Genomic DNA, 19419 nt, shown 5'->3' on the forward strand with positions numbered 1-19419 from the left:
AATTAGATAGGAAGGGGTTTGGACTTGGGAACACACACAGACATGTAACAAGAGATATGTTGGGTATGAGGCTCAAGTCTTCACATAGAATTAATTTGTGTTTTATGCACACCTTACAGGCATAGTCTGGGTGTAGATTCATGATTATAATATGTCGTATCAGGTCAAATATGGATTTCTTTCCATTTCTGGCATCATGTTGGAGCATAAAATGTTCCAAATTTGAAGATTTAAGGATGTTAAATTTTTAGATTAAGAATGATCGACTTGTAGTCATTTCGCCATTCTTGCAATGTTAGTGTAGGATTGACATTTCAAAATATGAGATCTAGAGAAAAGTCAATCAAACAACTTATTTAATTTCTATGGGTTATGAATTTCAGAAACTATATAGAAATAAAACCATTTCATCTCCTTTTAAAATTATAAGGTACAGTAATCACAGATCAATAAAGATTTCAGCTTGACAATCTATAGTTGTGTTTTTCATTTAATTAATTATTTGAAATATAAAACTTTCATGTCCCATTTTATCACTGTAAATTGTGTCATAAGTAATTTCTGTGTAAGAAAAACTATTTTATTTGATAAATATAATTTTTACAATACACATCTTTTACTGTTCTGGGACTTGAAGCCAAAGTCCTGTGCATGCCAGGCAAGCACTCTAATATTATATCCCCAACCCTATATTATAGATATTATTTCTGCTCAAAATAAGACTGTAAAAATACTAAAAGTTAAACTAACCCAATAAACACAAATCCCCTGCTCTTAACCATATGAATCATGGCAATGGGTTCTTTCTTTTTCCCACACACAAATATCTACCTAGAATTTACCAGAAGAACAGTTTGTTGGTCCAGTGTAACTGTCGCTCACCAGCTATTGCATGAGCTTGAAAAATCAGAAGCATCCTTTCACATTAGTTAGAGGGAAGCAGTGAGCTTGAGAGACATGTGTTCTCACGCATCTGAAGAGACATGGGGATAAAGAAAACTTTACTATCTTCTCCACGGCTCACAAAAAGGCAAAGAATGAAAGTAAGGGAGGAAGAGGAAAAAGAAGGGGCTGAGGAGGAGTTGTGGAGTGGGGCTCTGCCCCCAATAAATGGCATGGCAGTCATATTTACTTACACACCTGACCTGTGTGTCCACAGTGGATGCAAGGGAATACTATGTAAATACTTTCAAATGTGGCCTTCCATTATGGAGGACAAATCGTACCACACAAAGTCTCTTAAACCTGAGATTCTGAATCAGGGGCTTCTTAAAATAAGGAAGAGTAGAGATGGGGGCATAATTACAGCAGGGAGCTTTAAACATTTTTCGAATGGTTAATCACAAGCATGGGTGTTCATAGGATTAAACCTCCATTGCTGCTCTCCTGAGTGAGGTACAGGAGAGGCAGGAGGAAAGGATAATGTTGCCTCATTTGACTCCTGCCTTGGCGGTAGCAAGGCTCACCAGTCCAACCCCAGGCAGAGAGGGACCAGCTAAAGTGGCCCATCCTGAATGTCAGCCTCAAGACAATGACATGTTTTCACCCTAGGCACCAACAGCTAATTGCAGTGTTTGTTTTTTTGTTTTTTCAAATAAATTTTGTTGGAATGATAAAGCAGTGCTTTGGAAAAACTGCCCAGGGAAAATGGGTGTGCCCTTTGCACAGTGGCTTATTCACAGATTCAGGGTGTGCCCTGGTGAAAGGAAGCCATGTGGAAAGTAGTTTGTCCAGTTATACTGACAGCCACACTCACACATACGGGTCAGGTCTCAGAGCACTAAAAGCACAGTTCCAAAGAGGAAAGTAGGTAGATTGTGAGTCAACAGAACCGAGCCCCCTTGTACTGGGTCCAGCTCTCTTTATGGTTCGGCAGTTAAGAATAGTTATATGTTTCTTTGTGTAACATCGTGCAACCTACTGAAATCGTTCTCACTGAGAACCAGAAAAATTGTGCACTCATTTTAAAACTACGATTGCCCTGTAACAGGTGTGTTTGCACCTCCATTGTCTCCTGTGAGCCTCACAGTGACCCTTTAGGGACAGCACGGGGGGTAGACATCCTATACAGCCCATCAGGGATATAACTGAGCTTCTGAAACTGCACATGATAGTAAAATGGAAGGAGAAGCAGAGCTACTAGGGGAAAGAAAGGAGCCCAGGCAGGAGGACATGAAGCTAAGAGAGTAATGGAGCCACGATTATAACCAAAATGCATCTCATGTGTGTTTGAAAATGTCACAATGAGAGGCTGAGGGAGTTGGATAGCTCAGCTGGTAACGTCTTGCCACACAAGCATGCAGACCCAAGTTTAAGCCACAGAACAAAACAAACAAAAAATGGTAGGGTGTGGCAGTGCATACTTGTAATTACAGTGCTGGCTTAGGACAGGTAGCTACCTACAGCTTGCCAGCCAGCTATTCTACAGTAATGGGTGCACTCCAAGTCCTTATGATCCCTCACTCAAAACACAAGGTGAGCTGTACCTGAGGAATAATATCTGGATTTACCCTTTTATCTCCACAGGCCAACACACACACACACACACACACACACACACACACACAGAGGCATGCATGTATACATGCATGCACACATGTATGCACACACATATTTAAATGTAATGGAGTAGACCATTAATGTTTACATCCAATATGTGCTGAAGAAGAAAGGAAAGAGGACAACTAGGAGAGGGAGGCTGAAAAGGAAATTCAGATGCCGCTGAGACTCAGAAAACCCTTTGTTGGTGAAAAAAGCAACCTTCAGCCTGGCTCCCGTCTACAACTTACACTTGATGCTTTTCCATCGATTTATTCACTGAACTGGTGCATATTTTTCTATTGTCCTGCCCATTTGGCTGTCTATCCTCCCATTTCCTGTAGGAAAATCGAATTACTATAAAGGCTCAGTACCTGACAAAAGCCATTGTTCTTTGAGCATGTGCTGTCATTGCTTACTATACTAATTCAGAGGGGATGCAGCCGAAGACATGAAGGCAAGGGAAGGTCCACCTGCAGCTGGTAGGAATGCAAATTAGCACAGCCACAGTAGAAAGTAGTGTGGCCGTTCCTCAAAGAAAGAGAAAGAAGCAGAGATACCTCATGATCTAAGAATTCCTACAATTCTTTTTATATCCAAAGGAAATAGTTTCAGTAGGTCAAAGTGACCCCCATGTTCACTGGAGCTCTATTTACAATAACACAAAACTGGACAGAAATAAGATGTGCATTGAGGCCAGTACCTAAGGAAAATGTGATTCACAGTATATACATGTCACGTGCGCACACACACACACACACACACACACACACACACACACACACACACACACACAAGAATTATTTAACCATGAAAATGAAATGTTGCTGTAACGATGAAGCTGCAGGGTGTTTTGTAAAACACAGAAAGACTGGAAAGAATGAGGAAACAGAAAAGGTGCTTTATGGGTAAGCAGATGAGATTAGTTAGAATAATCACTATAACATAACTATAGTGAACTAAAGCTAATAGTTCAGATTAATCAATATGGAGAATTTTAAATTTTCTTAACAAACAAAGTAAGAGTATGAAATAGCAATCACATCAGCTCTCCTGATCTAAACATTGTATATCACAGGATACTTCCACAAGTATGTATAATGGTTACATCGATTTAAATAATTTTTACCATTTCATTAATTAAGTTTCTTCTTTGGCAGTTATATACATGTATGTAATGCATTCTGTTTACTATTCCCCACACCCACCACTTCCTTTCCTTTCCATCCCTATCAATGGCCTCCTCTTCCTCCTTCCTACAACTCCCTTTTCTTGTTGGTATCTTTTGTTTTGGAGGGCCTATTGAGTTTAGCATCATCTTTATATCTATGGGTTTGGCACTATCCAGTGGACCGTGCTGGGCTCACCAGCAGCTACACAACTGAAAATAATGATGCTCTCATCCTCTGAATCCATCAAGATCCAATACCTCAGCAAAATACCCTTCCCTGTCCACTTCTGGCTCTTAGCGAGCCCAGTGCTTTGTTTTTTTGTTGTTGTTGTTGTTGTTTGTTTGTTTGTTTGTTTTTTTAACTATTTTATTATTCTAAATGTATGTCTTGCCTGTGTGTATGTAGGGGGGTCAGAGGAAAGTACCCCTGTAGCTGGAGTTGCAGACAATTGTAAGTCATCAGGTCAGTGCTCAGAATCTAACCTGGGTCCTCCGCAAGAGCAATAGGGGCTTTTATCTGCTGAGCGAACCCTCTAGCCCCCACGCTCAGTTTTTTCAGACCTAATGCAGCTAACCACAGTTGTTGTCATTGATGATTGCACTAACATGTGATGTCAAGAAGACAGTGTTTAACTGCCCTTCACCCTCTCTCCTACGTATGGCATTCCTCCAATTCCCTTTTTTATGGTGACCCCTGGGCCTTAAAGGAGGGGCTCTATATGTCCTGGTTAGGACTGAATATTCAAACTTTCCTTATCCTCAGGACCTGTATAATCGTGAGTTTCTGTTTTCACCACTGCTCTCAGCAAAAAGAGGCTTCTCTGATTAACACTGAGAGAAACCCTTGCCTATGGGCACAAACATAAATATTTAGAAGCCAATGTCATACCATGTCAATTTACCTACATAATAGTAGTAAATTCCATCTTATTATCTATGACCTCCTCTGCCATGTTTTTTTACTATAACATTGGGCATGAATTCTCCCAATCCAAGAGCTGTTGGCCTCCTCTCTAACAGCCACACCACTAGTGCACCAGCGGGCACATGTTTCCAGCTGGGTAGTATTGTAATTCACAAGGCTCACAGCTGGCTGAGGTGATTGGTGTTTCCTGTCTCCAGCTGCCTGAACAGCCCTTCCTAGCATCATAAAAGCTACAAGGAAGTTTCCAGTTTAGCAGCTTAGCTTCTGCTTGATTCGGCTGTATATTACCAAAAAAAAAAAAAAAAAAGTATGGTGTTCTCAGCAATGGGGTACTAACAACTAGTTCTTTTGGACAACCAAAATGAAATTTAAGAATTTGCATGAAGGGTCTTCTCTGGAATTTTCCTGTCCAACAACACGTAAGGAAGTATCCCACTCCTGACATTGGGAATTTTTTTGTTTAGTAACCCATGTTTTCTAGGAGGACTAGTTTCTAGCCATACAGGATCTTTTCTTTAAGACTCTTTTTTTAAAAAGAAAAATTTAAAAGTGATACCAGGGACAGGGGAGATCAGAATGTCATCGGTAAACTTACCACACGAGAATGAAGCTGGCAACACATCTGTAAGCCCAGCAACACATCTGTAAGCCCAGCGCTTGAGAGGCAGAGACATGGGTCCCCCAGCAGAGCTGGCCACTAGACTAGCCAGATAGGTGAGACCTGGATTCAGCCAGAGACCTGAGTCCCCAAATAAAGTGGAAGCCACTGAGAAAAACATGCAAAGACAATCTCTGCCACACACCTGCGTATGCGTGGGCTCTGTTTTTTAAACTATTTTATTTGAGATTCCTTAATGCCTTTTTCTCCCTTCTCCACCCCAATCTGTTCTAACACCCCAAAACCAGGTAAGAGAGAAAGAAACTTAAGGGGGAAAGGAGGTATAATTTTATTTAACTGCTTCCTGCTGGTTAGGGTCATTGGGTTCCTTGGAGGCAAGTTCATTTTCCGAATATCTCCAATTTCTGTTTGTCAGATTGCATCAACAGCAGCCAGGAGCAGCAGGCAGGGCCCAACCATTCTTTCTCGGAGTCCCCTTTCTCTTTGGGCTCTGGCATTTATTCCCTCTCCAGAGTCCTCAGAATGGAACTATCTGCCACTTATAAAAAGCCCCTCTCAGAGCCTGCAGGAGGCAAATAGTCTGCTGCTGTGCACAATCTGAATCAGCCCCATATCTCACACCTCGAATTAAAACAAAAACATGTTTACGTAACATAACTGAGTTTTTAAAGACACCAAAACTTCCACTGCGCACATGTATGTACCTTCACATACATGAACAGGCAACATTATACATGCAAAGGGAGAATAATTCCAACGACTAGCACTTCTAGCCTTGTTTTAATCACTGCATATGAATCCACATGTTTAACTGTCACGAAGAAAAGCTATGAAGCATTATTACTAGTAGTTTCATTCATGTTTCTTCTTAAAAAAATATTTTCTTTTGGAGTGTGTGTGTGTGTGTGTGTGTGTGTGTGTGTGTGTGAGTATATTTGCCTGAGGAAGATAGAGGCATTGGATCTCCTGACCCTAGAGCTATAAGCAGTTGAGCAACTCAAAGTAGGTTCTAGGAGCCCAGACTGGGGTCCTCTGCAAGACTGGTACATGCTCCTACACACTCAGCAATATCTCCAGCCCCATTTGCTATGATTCTAAAGTGAGGAAATTAAGCTCGGTGTGGTTATGCTCCTGTCATCTCTGTACTTAGTGTCTGCTGCATTAAAATCTTGAGTTGGTAACCAGGCCTGGGCTTCATAGTGACTTCCATACCATCTTAGGATACAGACCCAGAGTCTATCTCAAAATTAGTTAATTAGTTAGTTAGTTAGTAGTTAGTTAGTTAGTTAGTTAGTTAAAATGAGGCACAGTGAAGTTAAAGAATTTTTCCAGATTTATGGCATTAAAAGTTCTTGATTTTGATCCGTTGTTGTTCAATAAAGAAGTTCAAGTATAGGAAATAAATTTTTATTTCGATTTGGTTTGTTCTTTTTAAAATACTTTTCTGTACAAAGAAAGGAAAGCATGGCTCATCCCTCAACTCTGAGATGGCAACAAGACAACCCTTAAGTTCTGAAAGACTCTTCAATAAATTATAAAATTTTCTTAAGGACAGGAAAATACTTCCATGCCTCTGAAAACGCCTGGGCTGAGGGATGAGGATGCGGCTCAGTCAGGAGATGGATTACAGCGCATGTGCACGGCCTTGGGCTCAGTCGCCATTACCGTATGTACTAGGAGAATAAGGCACACATAGGCCTGTAACTTCAGCTCTCAGAAGGCAGAAGCCGAATGGTCAGAACTCAAAGGCCATCCTCGGCTACACAGGGAGTCTGCAGCCAGCCTGCGATACACGGGACCCTCTCTCCAAATAAACAAACAAAATAAATAAAAATTAAAATTAAAAATGACTGCTGCGCTGAGAGGAGCACCAGTGTCCCGAGGATTGAAGACGAGTGGCTCAGAGGTACTGCCTGAGTCCTTGTCATTGCTCAGCCATGTACTGTTGACTGATGATGTCAGAGTCAGCTGACCTCCAAGACTAGCACAGTGCTACCCGACAAAAGCTGCTCCGTACATGCTCTGTGGATGAATTTGTAAATAAACAACTGATGACAGCTTTCAAAAGCTCTTTATAGAATTAATATCTCACGATCTTATCCTTACAAGAAACTTTGGGTTATAACCATCTTTTTGTAATCATGATTAGCTTAAGGATTATCTTTAAGATGAGGCTTTTACTTAACTGTCCCCCAGTGAAGAGTCAAAATATTGTGAGAATGCCAAGTGAAGTAACAAAATAGTAGGCCAGTTCTCTGTACTTTTGAGACAGGCCCCTCTAAGTTCCTGAATGATTCAAGCAGTTCATAGATCTCCATATACTGACAGACATACATGTCCTCTAAAACAAACAAACAAACAAACCCACTTGTTTAGATACAATTGTACTGAGGACTGTTGCTGCAAAGCCCCTAACAGTAGTGCTGCAGTGCTTCCTGAATCTCCCAGGCAGATGAGAGTGGTGTGGAGTGTGGGTACAAGCATTACCTAGGTCTTGAGGTACCTTCTTCAGTGGTGTGTCAGCATGGCAGGATATGGTAAAGACAATGCTTTCTCCGTCCCCTGGAGAAGCTAAGCAGCCTCAACTAAAGCCCTAAGCTGACCTGTTGTTTCCACACTTCCCTAACAACCCCAAAATTCTTTAGTTTTCCTGAATTTATACATATAATGTACAAATAGTCCACACAGGCACATTTGTTGGGTTTTGCAAACCTCCACTTAGAAATCATGGGAACTATGAGAGTTTATGTTGATACCACAGCACTGATGTTGGTTTAATCAAGTCACAAGGAGTGTACTTCTTTCATAGAAAACTAAAATGCAAAAACATAATTTAAGGGATGCCTCATAGCTAATAAATGATAGAGGTGAAACATGGTTCTATCTAGTATCCAAACCTATGCATTATTTTCTTTGTTTGGTTTAATATTTTTCACTTCAAAATTATAAAAATTGCATCTATTAATTTGCCAAAATTTGGAAAGTGTCACAAAATGTTGTAAAGCACAATAAAGCATAACCCTCCACAGATGACTATGCCAGCAACGTAATCTACCCCTTTCCCATCAGACGTTATTCAGTAAATATGACGTTTTTAGTAGAAAATTGCTTTAAAGTACAATTTGTTGGATAACTTTTCCTTTGTATTAGTAATACTGCAGTCATGAGTGCCTACCAATAAAAATTCCCGTGAAGTTTTATTTCAAAATACTTACATCCTGTTCAATATGCAAAACAGACGCAATCTTCTTCCTTAGAGCTGAGCACTGAGACCAAGTCTAGGAGTTGCAAATATCAGTAGAATAAATCCCTTTTTATAATAATATTGAATTACATTGAAGATTCAGTGCAGTTTCCCAAATGTGTGTTTTTGCTGTTATTTTTTTGTATAACATCTTTTCTCAAATTCAGAGGCTTCCTGCCGTCAGCTGGGAATCTCGTCCAAACCATCTCCCTCGGTTGCTGCAAAAGCTAGAGCCCAGATGTAGGCAGAGAGAGAGGAAAAAAAAGTCTTGGAGTTAGAGGCAGATACATCTGGTTTCTCCCAGGTTACTTCTCACTTGCAAGGTGGCCATGCTATGGTGACATGTCAGCCCTTTGTTTTCTAAGCTGCAAAATGGGGCACTAACAAGCTTCTCCCGGAAAGAGGGTTGAGAGGATTAACAGATAAAACATGTGACAAGGACTCTAAATCAGCATGTGTCATTCATGTGGCCTTTAGAAGTGTTTGCAGACTTAGAAAGATTTTAGGTGTGAGGTGTAGTAGGGTGGAGGAGTCATTTACATCGTTTGCTTAGGCTTTCCCCTTTTTGAAAAATGACTCTTAAAAAAAAATTAAACCTGTTTGAAAGCCCTTGGGTGAAATGACAGCTGTCCAAAGAACATTTCCTTAGCCCAAGCAACAGCGATCCCAGTCATCCAAGAAGGAGACTCTGAAAGCTTTCGTTCACATGTTGAGTTTACAATTTTAAAAGTTGAGTTTTAATTTTGAGGCATCTCAGGGAGCAGGTGAACCCAACCCACTATGATGTCATTGGAAAAATCAGAGACCAAAGTTTAGCCCCTCCTCCCATGGGGTGGGGCCTCTAATCCTTCAGCCTGTGATTGGCTCCGGGCTCTGTGCTCTGGGACATTTAATGCTGAAGGAGGATGTTGCTAGAAGAGCAGTGTGGAGAAGAGAGAAATGTAGTCTAGCTGTCCTCGGTGCAGAAAAGATTAGCTGCAGACCAAATCAGGCTCAGGCCGGGCAGGTGCTCACTGTCAGGCTGTGAAGAGAAAATTTAGCCAAAAGGCTTTTTCTGTGTGAGTGTCAGGATTGCAGCGGAATGAAAGAGAAGAAAGGGAGTCATTCTGTGGCCCTTTAGTTAGAGAGAGGTAGGAAATTCAGGAATCAACCTAGATAATCTCAGCCATTCAGGGACAATGAAGTTGGAGGAAAAGCTTGAGTACAGTGAGAGCCTTGCTGGGAAAAGTCAGCCCTGTCTCCATGACTCGCGTCAGGCAAATGGCAAAGCAACAGCAAATGGGAAACCAAGAGCAAACGGGAAAGCAGAGATCTATGAAAAGCAGGGGGCAAATGGCACGAGCGACAGGCTCGGGAAATGTCTCAACATGTACACCTGGCAGGAGATCCAGAGACACAATCAAGAGGCCGACCAGTGGCTGGTGATTGATCGCAAGGTTTACAATGTGACTGACTGGGCAAGCAAGCATCCAGGTGGGCATCGGGTCCTCAACCACTATGCTGGGGAAGATGCCACGGTAAGAACATCCACGTGCTTGCTCTCTCTCCCCCCTCCGTCCCTCCGTCCCTCCCTCCCTGCCTCCCTCTTTCCTCCTTACTCTCACTTTCCCAGCTGCTGAGTGGCTTAGTTCTTGGCTCTCATCCCTAAAACATTGAAGTACGTGCCTGGGCTCCACTATCGCTATCTCCTCCCAAACCAATTTTTCAGGATTCCTATCTAGCAAGAATCTCGAAGCAGACGGGGCTTTACGGTCCAGCTGTTGCCCAATATGGGACACATTCGAATATTGATGGTGGAGATTGTGTTTTTGCATTTTCTATCTTGTCTTTTTTTTTTTTTTTTTGGTTTTGTTTGGTGTTTTTTTCTGCTTCTTCTCTTTGAAGCAGAACAGCTGCCCTATAGAGAACAAGTTATATATGCGTAAGTAAAATCTGGGGAAGACACATCATTGATTCAAACGGGAACTTCCAGAAAGCAATTCATCTCATGGGCACCAAATATTGTTAATAATAGCGAAAGCCAAGGACTTGCAGGACCTGGAGTGTTCACAGTTCTCATCTACATAGCGTAGCTCAGGCAGTTCGGCAAGTGGTGATGCAACCCTCACTTACAGATGCGTTCAAATGCACCACCTTCGTCCTCTTGCCAGGGCTGTACATGTTATCTGCACATCACAGGTGAGGTACTTATCCTCGAAGGGGTAAGCCGTGTGCACAGCAGGGATTGATAGTGACAATCAATTGTGGCTTCGGGTTGTTTTATCTTCACTACAAAGTCCTGTGTGTCCGGTTCCTTTAAAAATGAAATAAAACTTAAGAGTCAGAAAAGAGCTCAGCCGGTAAAGACACTTGCCACCAAGCCTGATAATCTGAGTTCAACATCCAAAAACTGCCTTGTAAAAGGTGAAAACCAGTTCCTGAAAGTTGTCCTCTGTCTTCCACATGCATAGATTTACACACACACACACACACACACACACACACACACACACACACACACACACATCCCTAAATATATAGGTAGTGCTAGTAAATTTGTTTTAAAATTCACCAAGTGTTTGATAAGGAGGTCTGACAGATTCTTTGAGTGCACTCAAAGATTTTTTTTTTTTTTAATTTGTATGTGACGAGACCAAAAAAAAAAAAAATCTGTATGTGATGATGCGTGCCTTTAATCCCAGCACTAAAGAGGCAGAAGAAAGCATATCTCTGTGAGTTCAAGGTCAGTCAGGTCTCAACAGGGAGTTCCACATCAGCCAAAGGTACATAGTAAGATGTTATGTTTCCTAAATCCTTTTTTTTAATTTTCTGTACATTACGTACATTCTCACCAACTCTGCAAGTGTTATTGTCTACCACAGTACAGGTAAAGAGTTAGATGCCCCCAACAAACTCAAGGTCAGAAAGTTAGCACGTGGAAGAACAGGCATTTAAGCTGGGCCTTGACACTTTTGCCTTTATTTCACACACTAGCAAAGAAGTTCTCTAATTGTCTTCTCATAGGACCGAAGACACTTGTCTGCAGATGTTATGTTCTAGAAATAGGACTTGGTAGATGCCTGGTAGCTTTGTAAACTTTAGATTTTGATGCTAACAACTTTCCCATAACTCTGTTTTCCCCTGATCTTTCTTCCCTCTTCACTGTCTAGCTATTATTCATTTGCCATCTTCCCGTCTTGATGCTTTCTTCAGTCAGGTGAAGGTCTTTCCAATCAGGCCCTGTCCCTTCTATATTGCTTCAGTTCTAATATGGTTTTTGAACAACGTTCAATCTTCACTTGGGAGCAAAGGAGGAAAAGTATCACAGATGTCAGAAAAGTACACTCAATGTGAAAACCTAGAGACCAATACAAGGGGAGAAGAAACAAAGCAGAGAAAGTATGCATGGGTATGAGAGAAGAACACTTAACAAATTTCAAATACAAAACAAACAAACACTATAAAAAATAAAATAGTCACAGTTCCCTAGCTAATTTACCCCTCATTCCTACAGTGCAGACAACTTTCTTTGTCTGTCTGAAACAAGATCACCTGTGTCCCAAGCTGGCCTTGAACTCTTGACCTCTACATTGCAAATGCTGGGATTAAAGGCATGTATCCACACTCTTTGCCTGGATCAGTGTTTTCTAGCTTAAATCACAGAATTGGCTCAAAGATATTTCTTCAAGGACTGGAGCTTTCAATCACATTGAAAACTGCTGACAGTCTCACCCAATTTGAAGTAGCCCAGGAATTTTTCTGAAGTTTGATAATGGTTTTTAATGCCCTAGATGCCAGTAAGTAGTCATTTCTAGCCCTAGCCAGTGAGGAGGAGATACTTAACATAGAAACCATCAGCCACGGCCAGATCACCTTAGTGTTGGGACATATCAAGAAAGAAAATCATAGGCTTGGTCAACCACATACCTTAGGAAAATAAATTTTTTTTTTAAATTCAAATAAAAGGTTCTCAAAAGGAAAGTGGCTCAAGAATGGCAGGAGAGAGGCACCAGAAGCAAGGCAGTTCTAATTCTCCCTGGCTGCTTGAGGATGGAGAACACATACACTAGGCTTTGTGTGTGAACTCAGGGAAACTACTGAAATGCTCACAATTTCAACTCCATGATCTGCAAACAGGAATAGCACTGCCCACCTGCATGATCCGCAATAAATGGAAAGAATGCATGCAAAGCATGTCATTTAACTGAAGACATTTGAGCGCAACAAATTATAGCATCCATACTCTCAGAAGTGTGGTTGTTACTCTTGGGTAGTTTACTATCAGCATGGAAACCCTGATTATAGTTTGTGTTGTTTAATTGTGAACAGACACCAAGCCCAAAGGCCCAAGGCCAAATGCTCACTTTACAGCTTAGAAGGAATTAGTACAATTTTTTCTTGATTGGCAACTGGAGACCACAGGATAATCTCTGCAATGACATGTCCTAGGTCCATGGCTGTACTTGCCCAGATAAGGCACCTTTTTCTTATTTACACAGAGATGCTTCTGGGTCTCCTAAAAGGTGAATAGCAGTACCTAAGTAATGGGTACAGAACTGGGGTGGGGTCATAAAACCACTCACTCATTTTCCTGAAGCTTTGTGAGGGAATGGACCTAATGTCTCAGAATGGAATAGGCTCAGTGTGTATCTGCAATCCACTTATTATTAAGGCAGTCCTGAGGAGACTGTTTAAGCTATTAGAGTGTCAGGGTTTTTTTTTTTCCTTATAAAAGGAGATAATAATACTTTAATCTTGGTTTTATTATAAAAATCAGTGGAGGTCAAATAAAATGCCCCTCATGGTGCTCAGCAGAGATTAAATATCCAACAAATGACAGCTTTTGTAGGTTATCATCATTTCATCCTCCTGAGACAGATTTGGATGCTCTCCACAGTAGTTTAATGAGCCTGTATAACAAAATCGACACATAAGATACTTGTGCTGCATGCATGAGTTATCTGGTTGTTTGCAAGCTGCTCGATTGTGAGCTAATATAACAGTGCCAATAAGCAGAGCTGGAGGCCTGGAACTTTCCGTGCATGAGAGTTTAGTGAGGAAAAGTCAGGAAGCAGGAAGTTCAACCTGAAGAACTGATTGTCAAGACTGACGTTTAATTTCACCATGATAGGTTATTTCACAGTCTTTAGAATGAAGATTATTAAGCATTTTGATAACAAGACATGCACATGAATAAATTTTTGCCCATACATTCTGTGCTAGACCTTGGTATGTTCCAAGGGAATTGAGTACAATCCCGGTGGTAGATACACAGAGACTGCAAAGTTTGTGATAAAGAAAGCAAGTGCAAGTCAATCTGCTCTTCTCTCAACATCATAGCTTAGAAGGAGCAATGACAGGGCTGAAAAGATGGCCTGGTCTGTAAAGTGCTTGTCATTCAAGCATGAGGACTTGAGTTTGGGTCCTCAGCACTCACTTCAAATGCTGGGCACTGTAGCATGCATATACAGTCCCAGTGCTGGAGAGGCAGCAACAGCTAGATTCCTGAACTTTGCCTCTGGCCAGCAAGCTTAGCTGAATTAGTGATCTCCAGGCCAGGGAGAGGCGTTATCCAGGAAGAGATGCCATCTCCAAGAATAAAGTGGAGACTGACTTTAGACTCCAGGCATTGAATGTGAACAAACAAGGGAGAGATGACAAAAGCTTACAAGAAATAGGGCAGAGTCTTCTTCAACTACTGGAAGGAATCCTAGGGAGAAAGGGCACCATGTACAATTGCACAAGGAAGAGCCTGTGCAGATTGGAATGAGGTGAGCTGACACAGGCAAGGCTAGGGCAAAGAAAAGATAGGCGTGAGCAAACAGGTGGCACAAAATATGAGCAGTCATGAGTAAGTACCCAACCATCATGGGCATCTACTTCCTCTACTTAGCGTAATACTGGCCAAAAGTGCGCTCTTGATTGATGCCTGAGAAAAACAGAGGAGAGAGTCCAGGTTCTCAGAGATGAAAATATACTATGACAGCTAAGAGGAAGGGGCCTATAAGGTCTCACTTATCTGAGTATCCATAGGCAATTAATGGGTACTTCAATAAACCACCTGTGTGCTCAGTATGAGATGAGCACATCAGAAGAATACATAGGTTTAGGAGGCAAGAGAATGAAAGGATGGAAGGAGAGAGAAGAAGGGAGAGAAAAAGGGGGAGACAAAGAGAAGATGATGGAATTCAGCTGAAAGTATAAATGTGACAGCAGGAAGTTCTGTAGAGATACAAGAAGAGAGATAAAGAAAGATTCTTTTCTTCAGTAGTGTAGCTGTGGCTAAGCAATCCATGCTTCTGTAAATAACCACTCACTCAGGGTCCTGTAAGCAACCCTAATCAAATGAGAGAGAGAGAGAGAGAGAGAGAGAGAGAGAGAGAGAGAGAGAGAGAGAGAGAAGGAAGGAGGGAGGGAGGGAGGGAGGAAATGACCCAGAGTGGGAAAGAAAGGACAAATACAATAAAAATCACATATTTGTTATAACATATATAGACATTGTGTGTGTGTATGTGAAAATTCCATAATGAAACCAATTTGTATGTATAATTAACATCTGCTAGTAAAAAATTAATTATAAAAACATAAAGAAAAGAGAATGGACCATAAAAGGATAAATGTTGCCACTCTGAAAGGCCAGCCTGGCAATTAAGTAAAGAATTAATAAAAGACAGTCAAAAGGAAGGAGACCATGATGATGGAGTCCTGGGAATATGTTGAAAGCCTACATGGAATATGAACAAGAAAATTGGGAAGAGAAGATGAGTGGGAGGAACATTGCAGAGACATAATTTAATGTTTGATGGGTAACCGGATAAGCAAGAGAGATGCAGTCTAAATTGATGTGGGTACCTCACTAAGGCACCTAGGTGCCCATTACGGGATGAGAACATAAGTATACATAGATTTAAGAGGTGACAGAATGGAAGAATGGAAGGGGAGGCAGGGCAGTGAGAAAAGACTGGAGCTGCTGAAAGCATAAAATGAAGGTCTTCCAGTGACAACAGGGACTCCCATGGAGAGACAGCCACCTGCCCAATCACCTGAGCATGCTCCCAGGTGGCAGCTCACTCCCAAGGTGAAGGCAAAGTTGTGCTCTCCCTATAACTCAGTCTACTTACAACTCGCCCTCCACTTGGATATCAGGATGTTGTTCTAGCCACAACCTAGAAGCACACAAGTTCTGAAAAGGAACCACAGAGGAAAGGGGGAATTACCTAAGGGAATTTAAGGTTCTCTAAAAAACAAACAAACAAGCAAATGAACAAACATGGTCTCACGTATGCCAGGCTACCTGGAACTCACTATGTAGCCACCAATAACCTCTTGCCTACATTTTCTAAGTACCAGGTTTATTTTAAAACTTGTGAGCTCCTTTGTGGGAAAAGCCACATTCTACACACTTTCTTTTGTGATATTGATCCTCTCTACTGGCGTTTCGTGAGTTTATGCTTGTCTCAACGTCTTTTGGGAAATTTCAGCTCTTATCTGACTAACTACTAAGTCTTAGCCATTGGTCCCAGGTTTAAGATAGAATACTACATAATTAATAACAACAACAGCAACAATAATAATAATGAGCACACACAAACATTAACAACAACAACAATAATAACAAAAGTATTTTTTAAAATTGAAGTAGCTTTCCTAACATGAAGCTACCCCCACTGCTGCCCTGTGTGGCCGATGGTGGAGGTTAAGAAACAAACTGTCTCTGGGTGGACGCAGTCCTCCAGATACAAGCTTTGGCAAATGGAGTACTTGTTTTCTTTCCCTCTTGGTCCAGTGGCTTTGTGCAGGGTGCAGTCTATACTACAAAATCAGAATTTTGTCTGAGACCTTCTGATTTTACATGATTTTACTGTTCTCTTTCCATTGGGGAATTGCTTTCATAATAAAGCGGTAAACAATCACAGCCCTGGTAAAGAATAGCTATGAATTTGCAGTTTCTAAACTACTTGTAAATTTAAAGTAATATTCAGCATTCGTGTCTTTGTTGATATGAGTTTTGGAAAGAATCAGTTTCAATAGGTGCTGCAGAACTGTGCGATTTATGGTGAACTTACAGAGCAGACATGATGACTGAAAAGGGAGTTAAAGAATACAGGGGAAATGGGAGCAGTGTGTGATTCATGCTTCAGTCATCCTGACTCCTCATCCAGGGCTGCTCTGACCACCTGTCCTTCTTACCCTTATTCATCAAGGGTGTATTCACTACGTGTCGCATTCTAGGCACAGTAGTTCATGTTAGGTCTACATTAATTAATGACTAGTACACAGCCGTAGTTTCAAAAGCTCACTAAAGAAGAAGCAAGTATACAGTTTCATTACGATACAAAAAAAAAAATCTTTATAGTCAGTGAGATGGCTCAGTGGGTAAAGAAGACAATTTGCTGCCAACCCTAATGACCTGAGTCTAATCCCTATGATGAACTACACGGTGAAAGGAGGGAACTTATTCCCATAAGCTGCCCTCTAACATCTATGTGTGTGGGTGTTGTGTTTGTTAGTGAATGGATAAACACGTTTGTTCAAGAACAAGCTGCCATGAGCTTGCAGGGTACTCGTGAGTGACTTTCCTGCCTGTGCAAGGAGTGGCAACATCGAACATTGCTATCAAACTCTAAGAAGGGTATTTGTGAAGAGAATAATGGAAGAATGAAGTGGGTGGAAGAGTGTGAAATCTATCAACATTCAGCGCTACAGAAAGTAATAGAATTTTATTCAGTACAAGGCTCCAGTAGATAATATGCTCCATGAAGTGTCAGCCTGAAGGTGCAGCTTGGTGTCAGAGGCAAAGTGCTTCATGAGACTTAAAGCCTACAGTAGGAAAGCCTCATCACCAGATCGGTTTTCGTATCATCTCTAGATGCGTGTCTCCCAGGAAAAGGAGTGTGGATGTTGAAGGCCAAGATGAATATTCACAGTGCCATTGCCCTATTTAGCTCCAAGTTCAAACATTAGCTGTACTGCTGCTCCCTGTGGTGTGTAGGGGAAAGATTTCCATCACACATTCCTAAGAATTTGATGCCTCTCTGTACAATAGAAGCAGTAAATTCCATAGGAGTAAGCTGGTTTCTATGAGCCGGTGTGCTCCTTGTACATAGGTAGGGTGAATTCTGTAAGTACTGGCACTTTCCCCTTCTCCCTTCGTTTTACTCCACCTCCTTCAGCAAGAGACTACTTGTCCAAGAATGTGGGTAACAGAACCTGTTTTTGCCAGCTTCCAAGTAGGAGTTTCACAACCTAGTATATGGATTCTATTAGAAAAGCTCTGTGTATGTTAAGGTTAAGTAAACTACTTTGTTGTACTTCCTCAACAATGCAATGGAAAGGGCTTCACAAATCAGTATGCATGCTGTTCTGTAAAACTCAGTGGCTCCTTAGTATCTTTCCCCAGAGCACAGACTTCTTTCTGATCATTCCTCAGGCTCAAAGGTAATAAAGAATTCAGAAGAGTGGATAATCAACAAAGTTTGAAATCATTCTTGTGTGTGCTACATATCTTGGAATTAGATTATATTCTTCTGTACGCTGACATGCGATTCACCAGTGTGCTTTCCCACTCTAACTTGCTCAGAAACAGCAGGTGGATAGTTTAATCAGAATAGGTCATTATGGGATATATAATCATTCCCTTAACCAATGAAAAATTCTTTGCCTGGTTAGAAGAACTAAGTTTTAATATCAAAGAGTGTAAAAAAGTGTAAAACGTATTAGAATCAATGTAATGTATTGTTCTCCAAAGGTTTTCTTAGAAGTGCAGAGAGGACTGAACATAAAACCCAGTAAGATTATAGGCCTAACTCTGGACCTCTTGGTGAAGTCAATTTACAAAGTTGACATTGCACTACCATATTCATCACATAGACACCGTCTCACATGTAAGCAAACTTCCATGGCATTGAAGATCTAGGATTCAATATGTTCACTTGTGTAATCAGAGTCCACTGGTTGTTAGAGTGTATAAATAAAAACATGAATGTCTCCATTAAAGAGAAGGTAGGGGGTGAGTTCCTGTCACTGGAGGACATAAAGAGACGGTTAACGAGTACTGTGCAGTGAGGCCTGGGAAAACGGCTCGGTGGTTAAGAGTACCTATTGCTGTCATAGAGCTCAGTACCCTACAATGGCCTGTAACTCCAGCTCCACGGGATCTGATGCCCTCTTGTCACCTTTGCGGGCTCTCTCACTCATGCACATATATCCATACATACAATTAATAATAAAATAGTATATTGTATGCCAATCACAAAATCCTAATTAATTTCTCCAAGCTTCATACTAATTTATAAATTGAATGGCAACTGTCACTCTCATTTATGGAAGAAAACATAGAATACATGTAAGGTTATAACACATAAGGCCCACAGTTGCACAGCTGATAAACAGAAAAACCAGAATTGAGGTGTAGGAAGGTTGGCTCTATCGTCCTGCTCCATAATATTTGTATCCCATCCATATATTCAAGGTACAACTTTTGTTGTATTTCCTCAGTTTTAATCCTTCCAACCTCAGTGTCAAAACTGCAAGAAGTTAATCATCTCCATCTTGTAAAATTTTTTTCTCCCCAAAAAACTGTAAAAATACTTGGGAGGAAAGAGTCTTTTACTTCTGAACATACACAGGATATAAGAACTCCACTGCTTCCCATAGTGATGTGAAATTCCTACTTAGCAACATTATTTTTGTGGTGTAGTGAGAGTCCTTCACTGATGCGTACAGCTGAGAGTGTACTACTTTAGGCTGCCCAGGGCTCAAGGACTGTGCTCCCCCAATCACTCAGGTCTTTGTTTTCAGATGTTGCTATCCAACTCAATCTACCATTCTCTGGAATAGCTAACTGAAGAGCCTCATTCTTCTGAGCCTTAGTTAAGAGTTGAAAGACAGCCCCTCAACAGATAATGTAATTTGCATAGACAGTCTTTTTTACTGCATGCCAT

At 41.1% G+C, this 19419-nt stretch overlaps 1 protein-coding gene across 1 annotated transcript in view; it reads left to right on the top strand.

The window, feature by feature from the left end:
- The first annotated feature begins 9402 nt into the window (after positions 1–9402).
- The window catches only part of LOC127207342 (fatty acid desaturase 2-like protein FADS2B), a 38956-nt gene continuing 28939 nt past the window's right edge, over positions 9403–19419 (top strand). The window contains exon 1 of the mRNA XM_051166740.1: positions 9403–10014. Coding sequence (XP_051022697.1) covers positions 9676–10014 — 339 coding nt within the window. The 5' untranslated portion in view covers positions 9403–9675. The remainder of the gene's footprint in view (positions 10015–19419) is intronic.

This window comes from Acomys russatus, chromosome 24, assembly GCF_903995435.1.
Source record: "Acomys russatus chromosome 24, mAcoRus1.1, whole genome shotgun sequence".
NCBI lineage: Eukaryota > Metazoa > Chordata > Mammalia > Rodentia > Muridae > Acomys > Acomys russatus.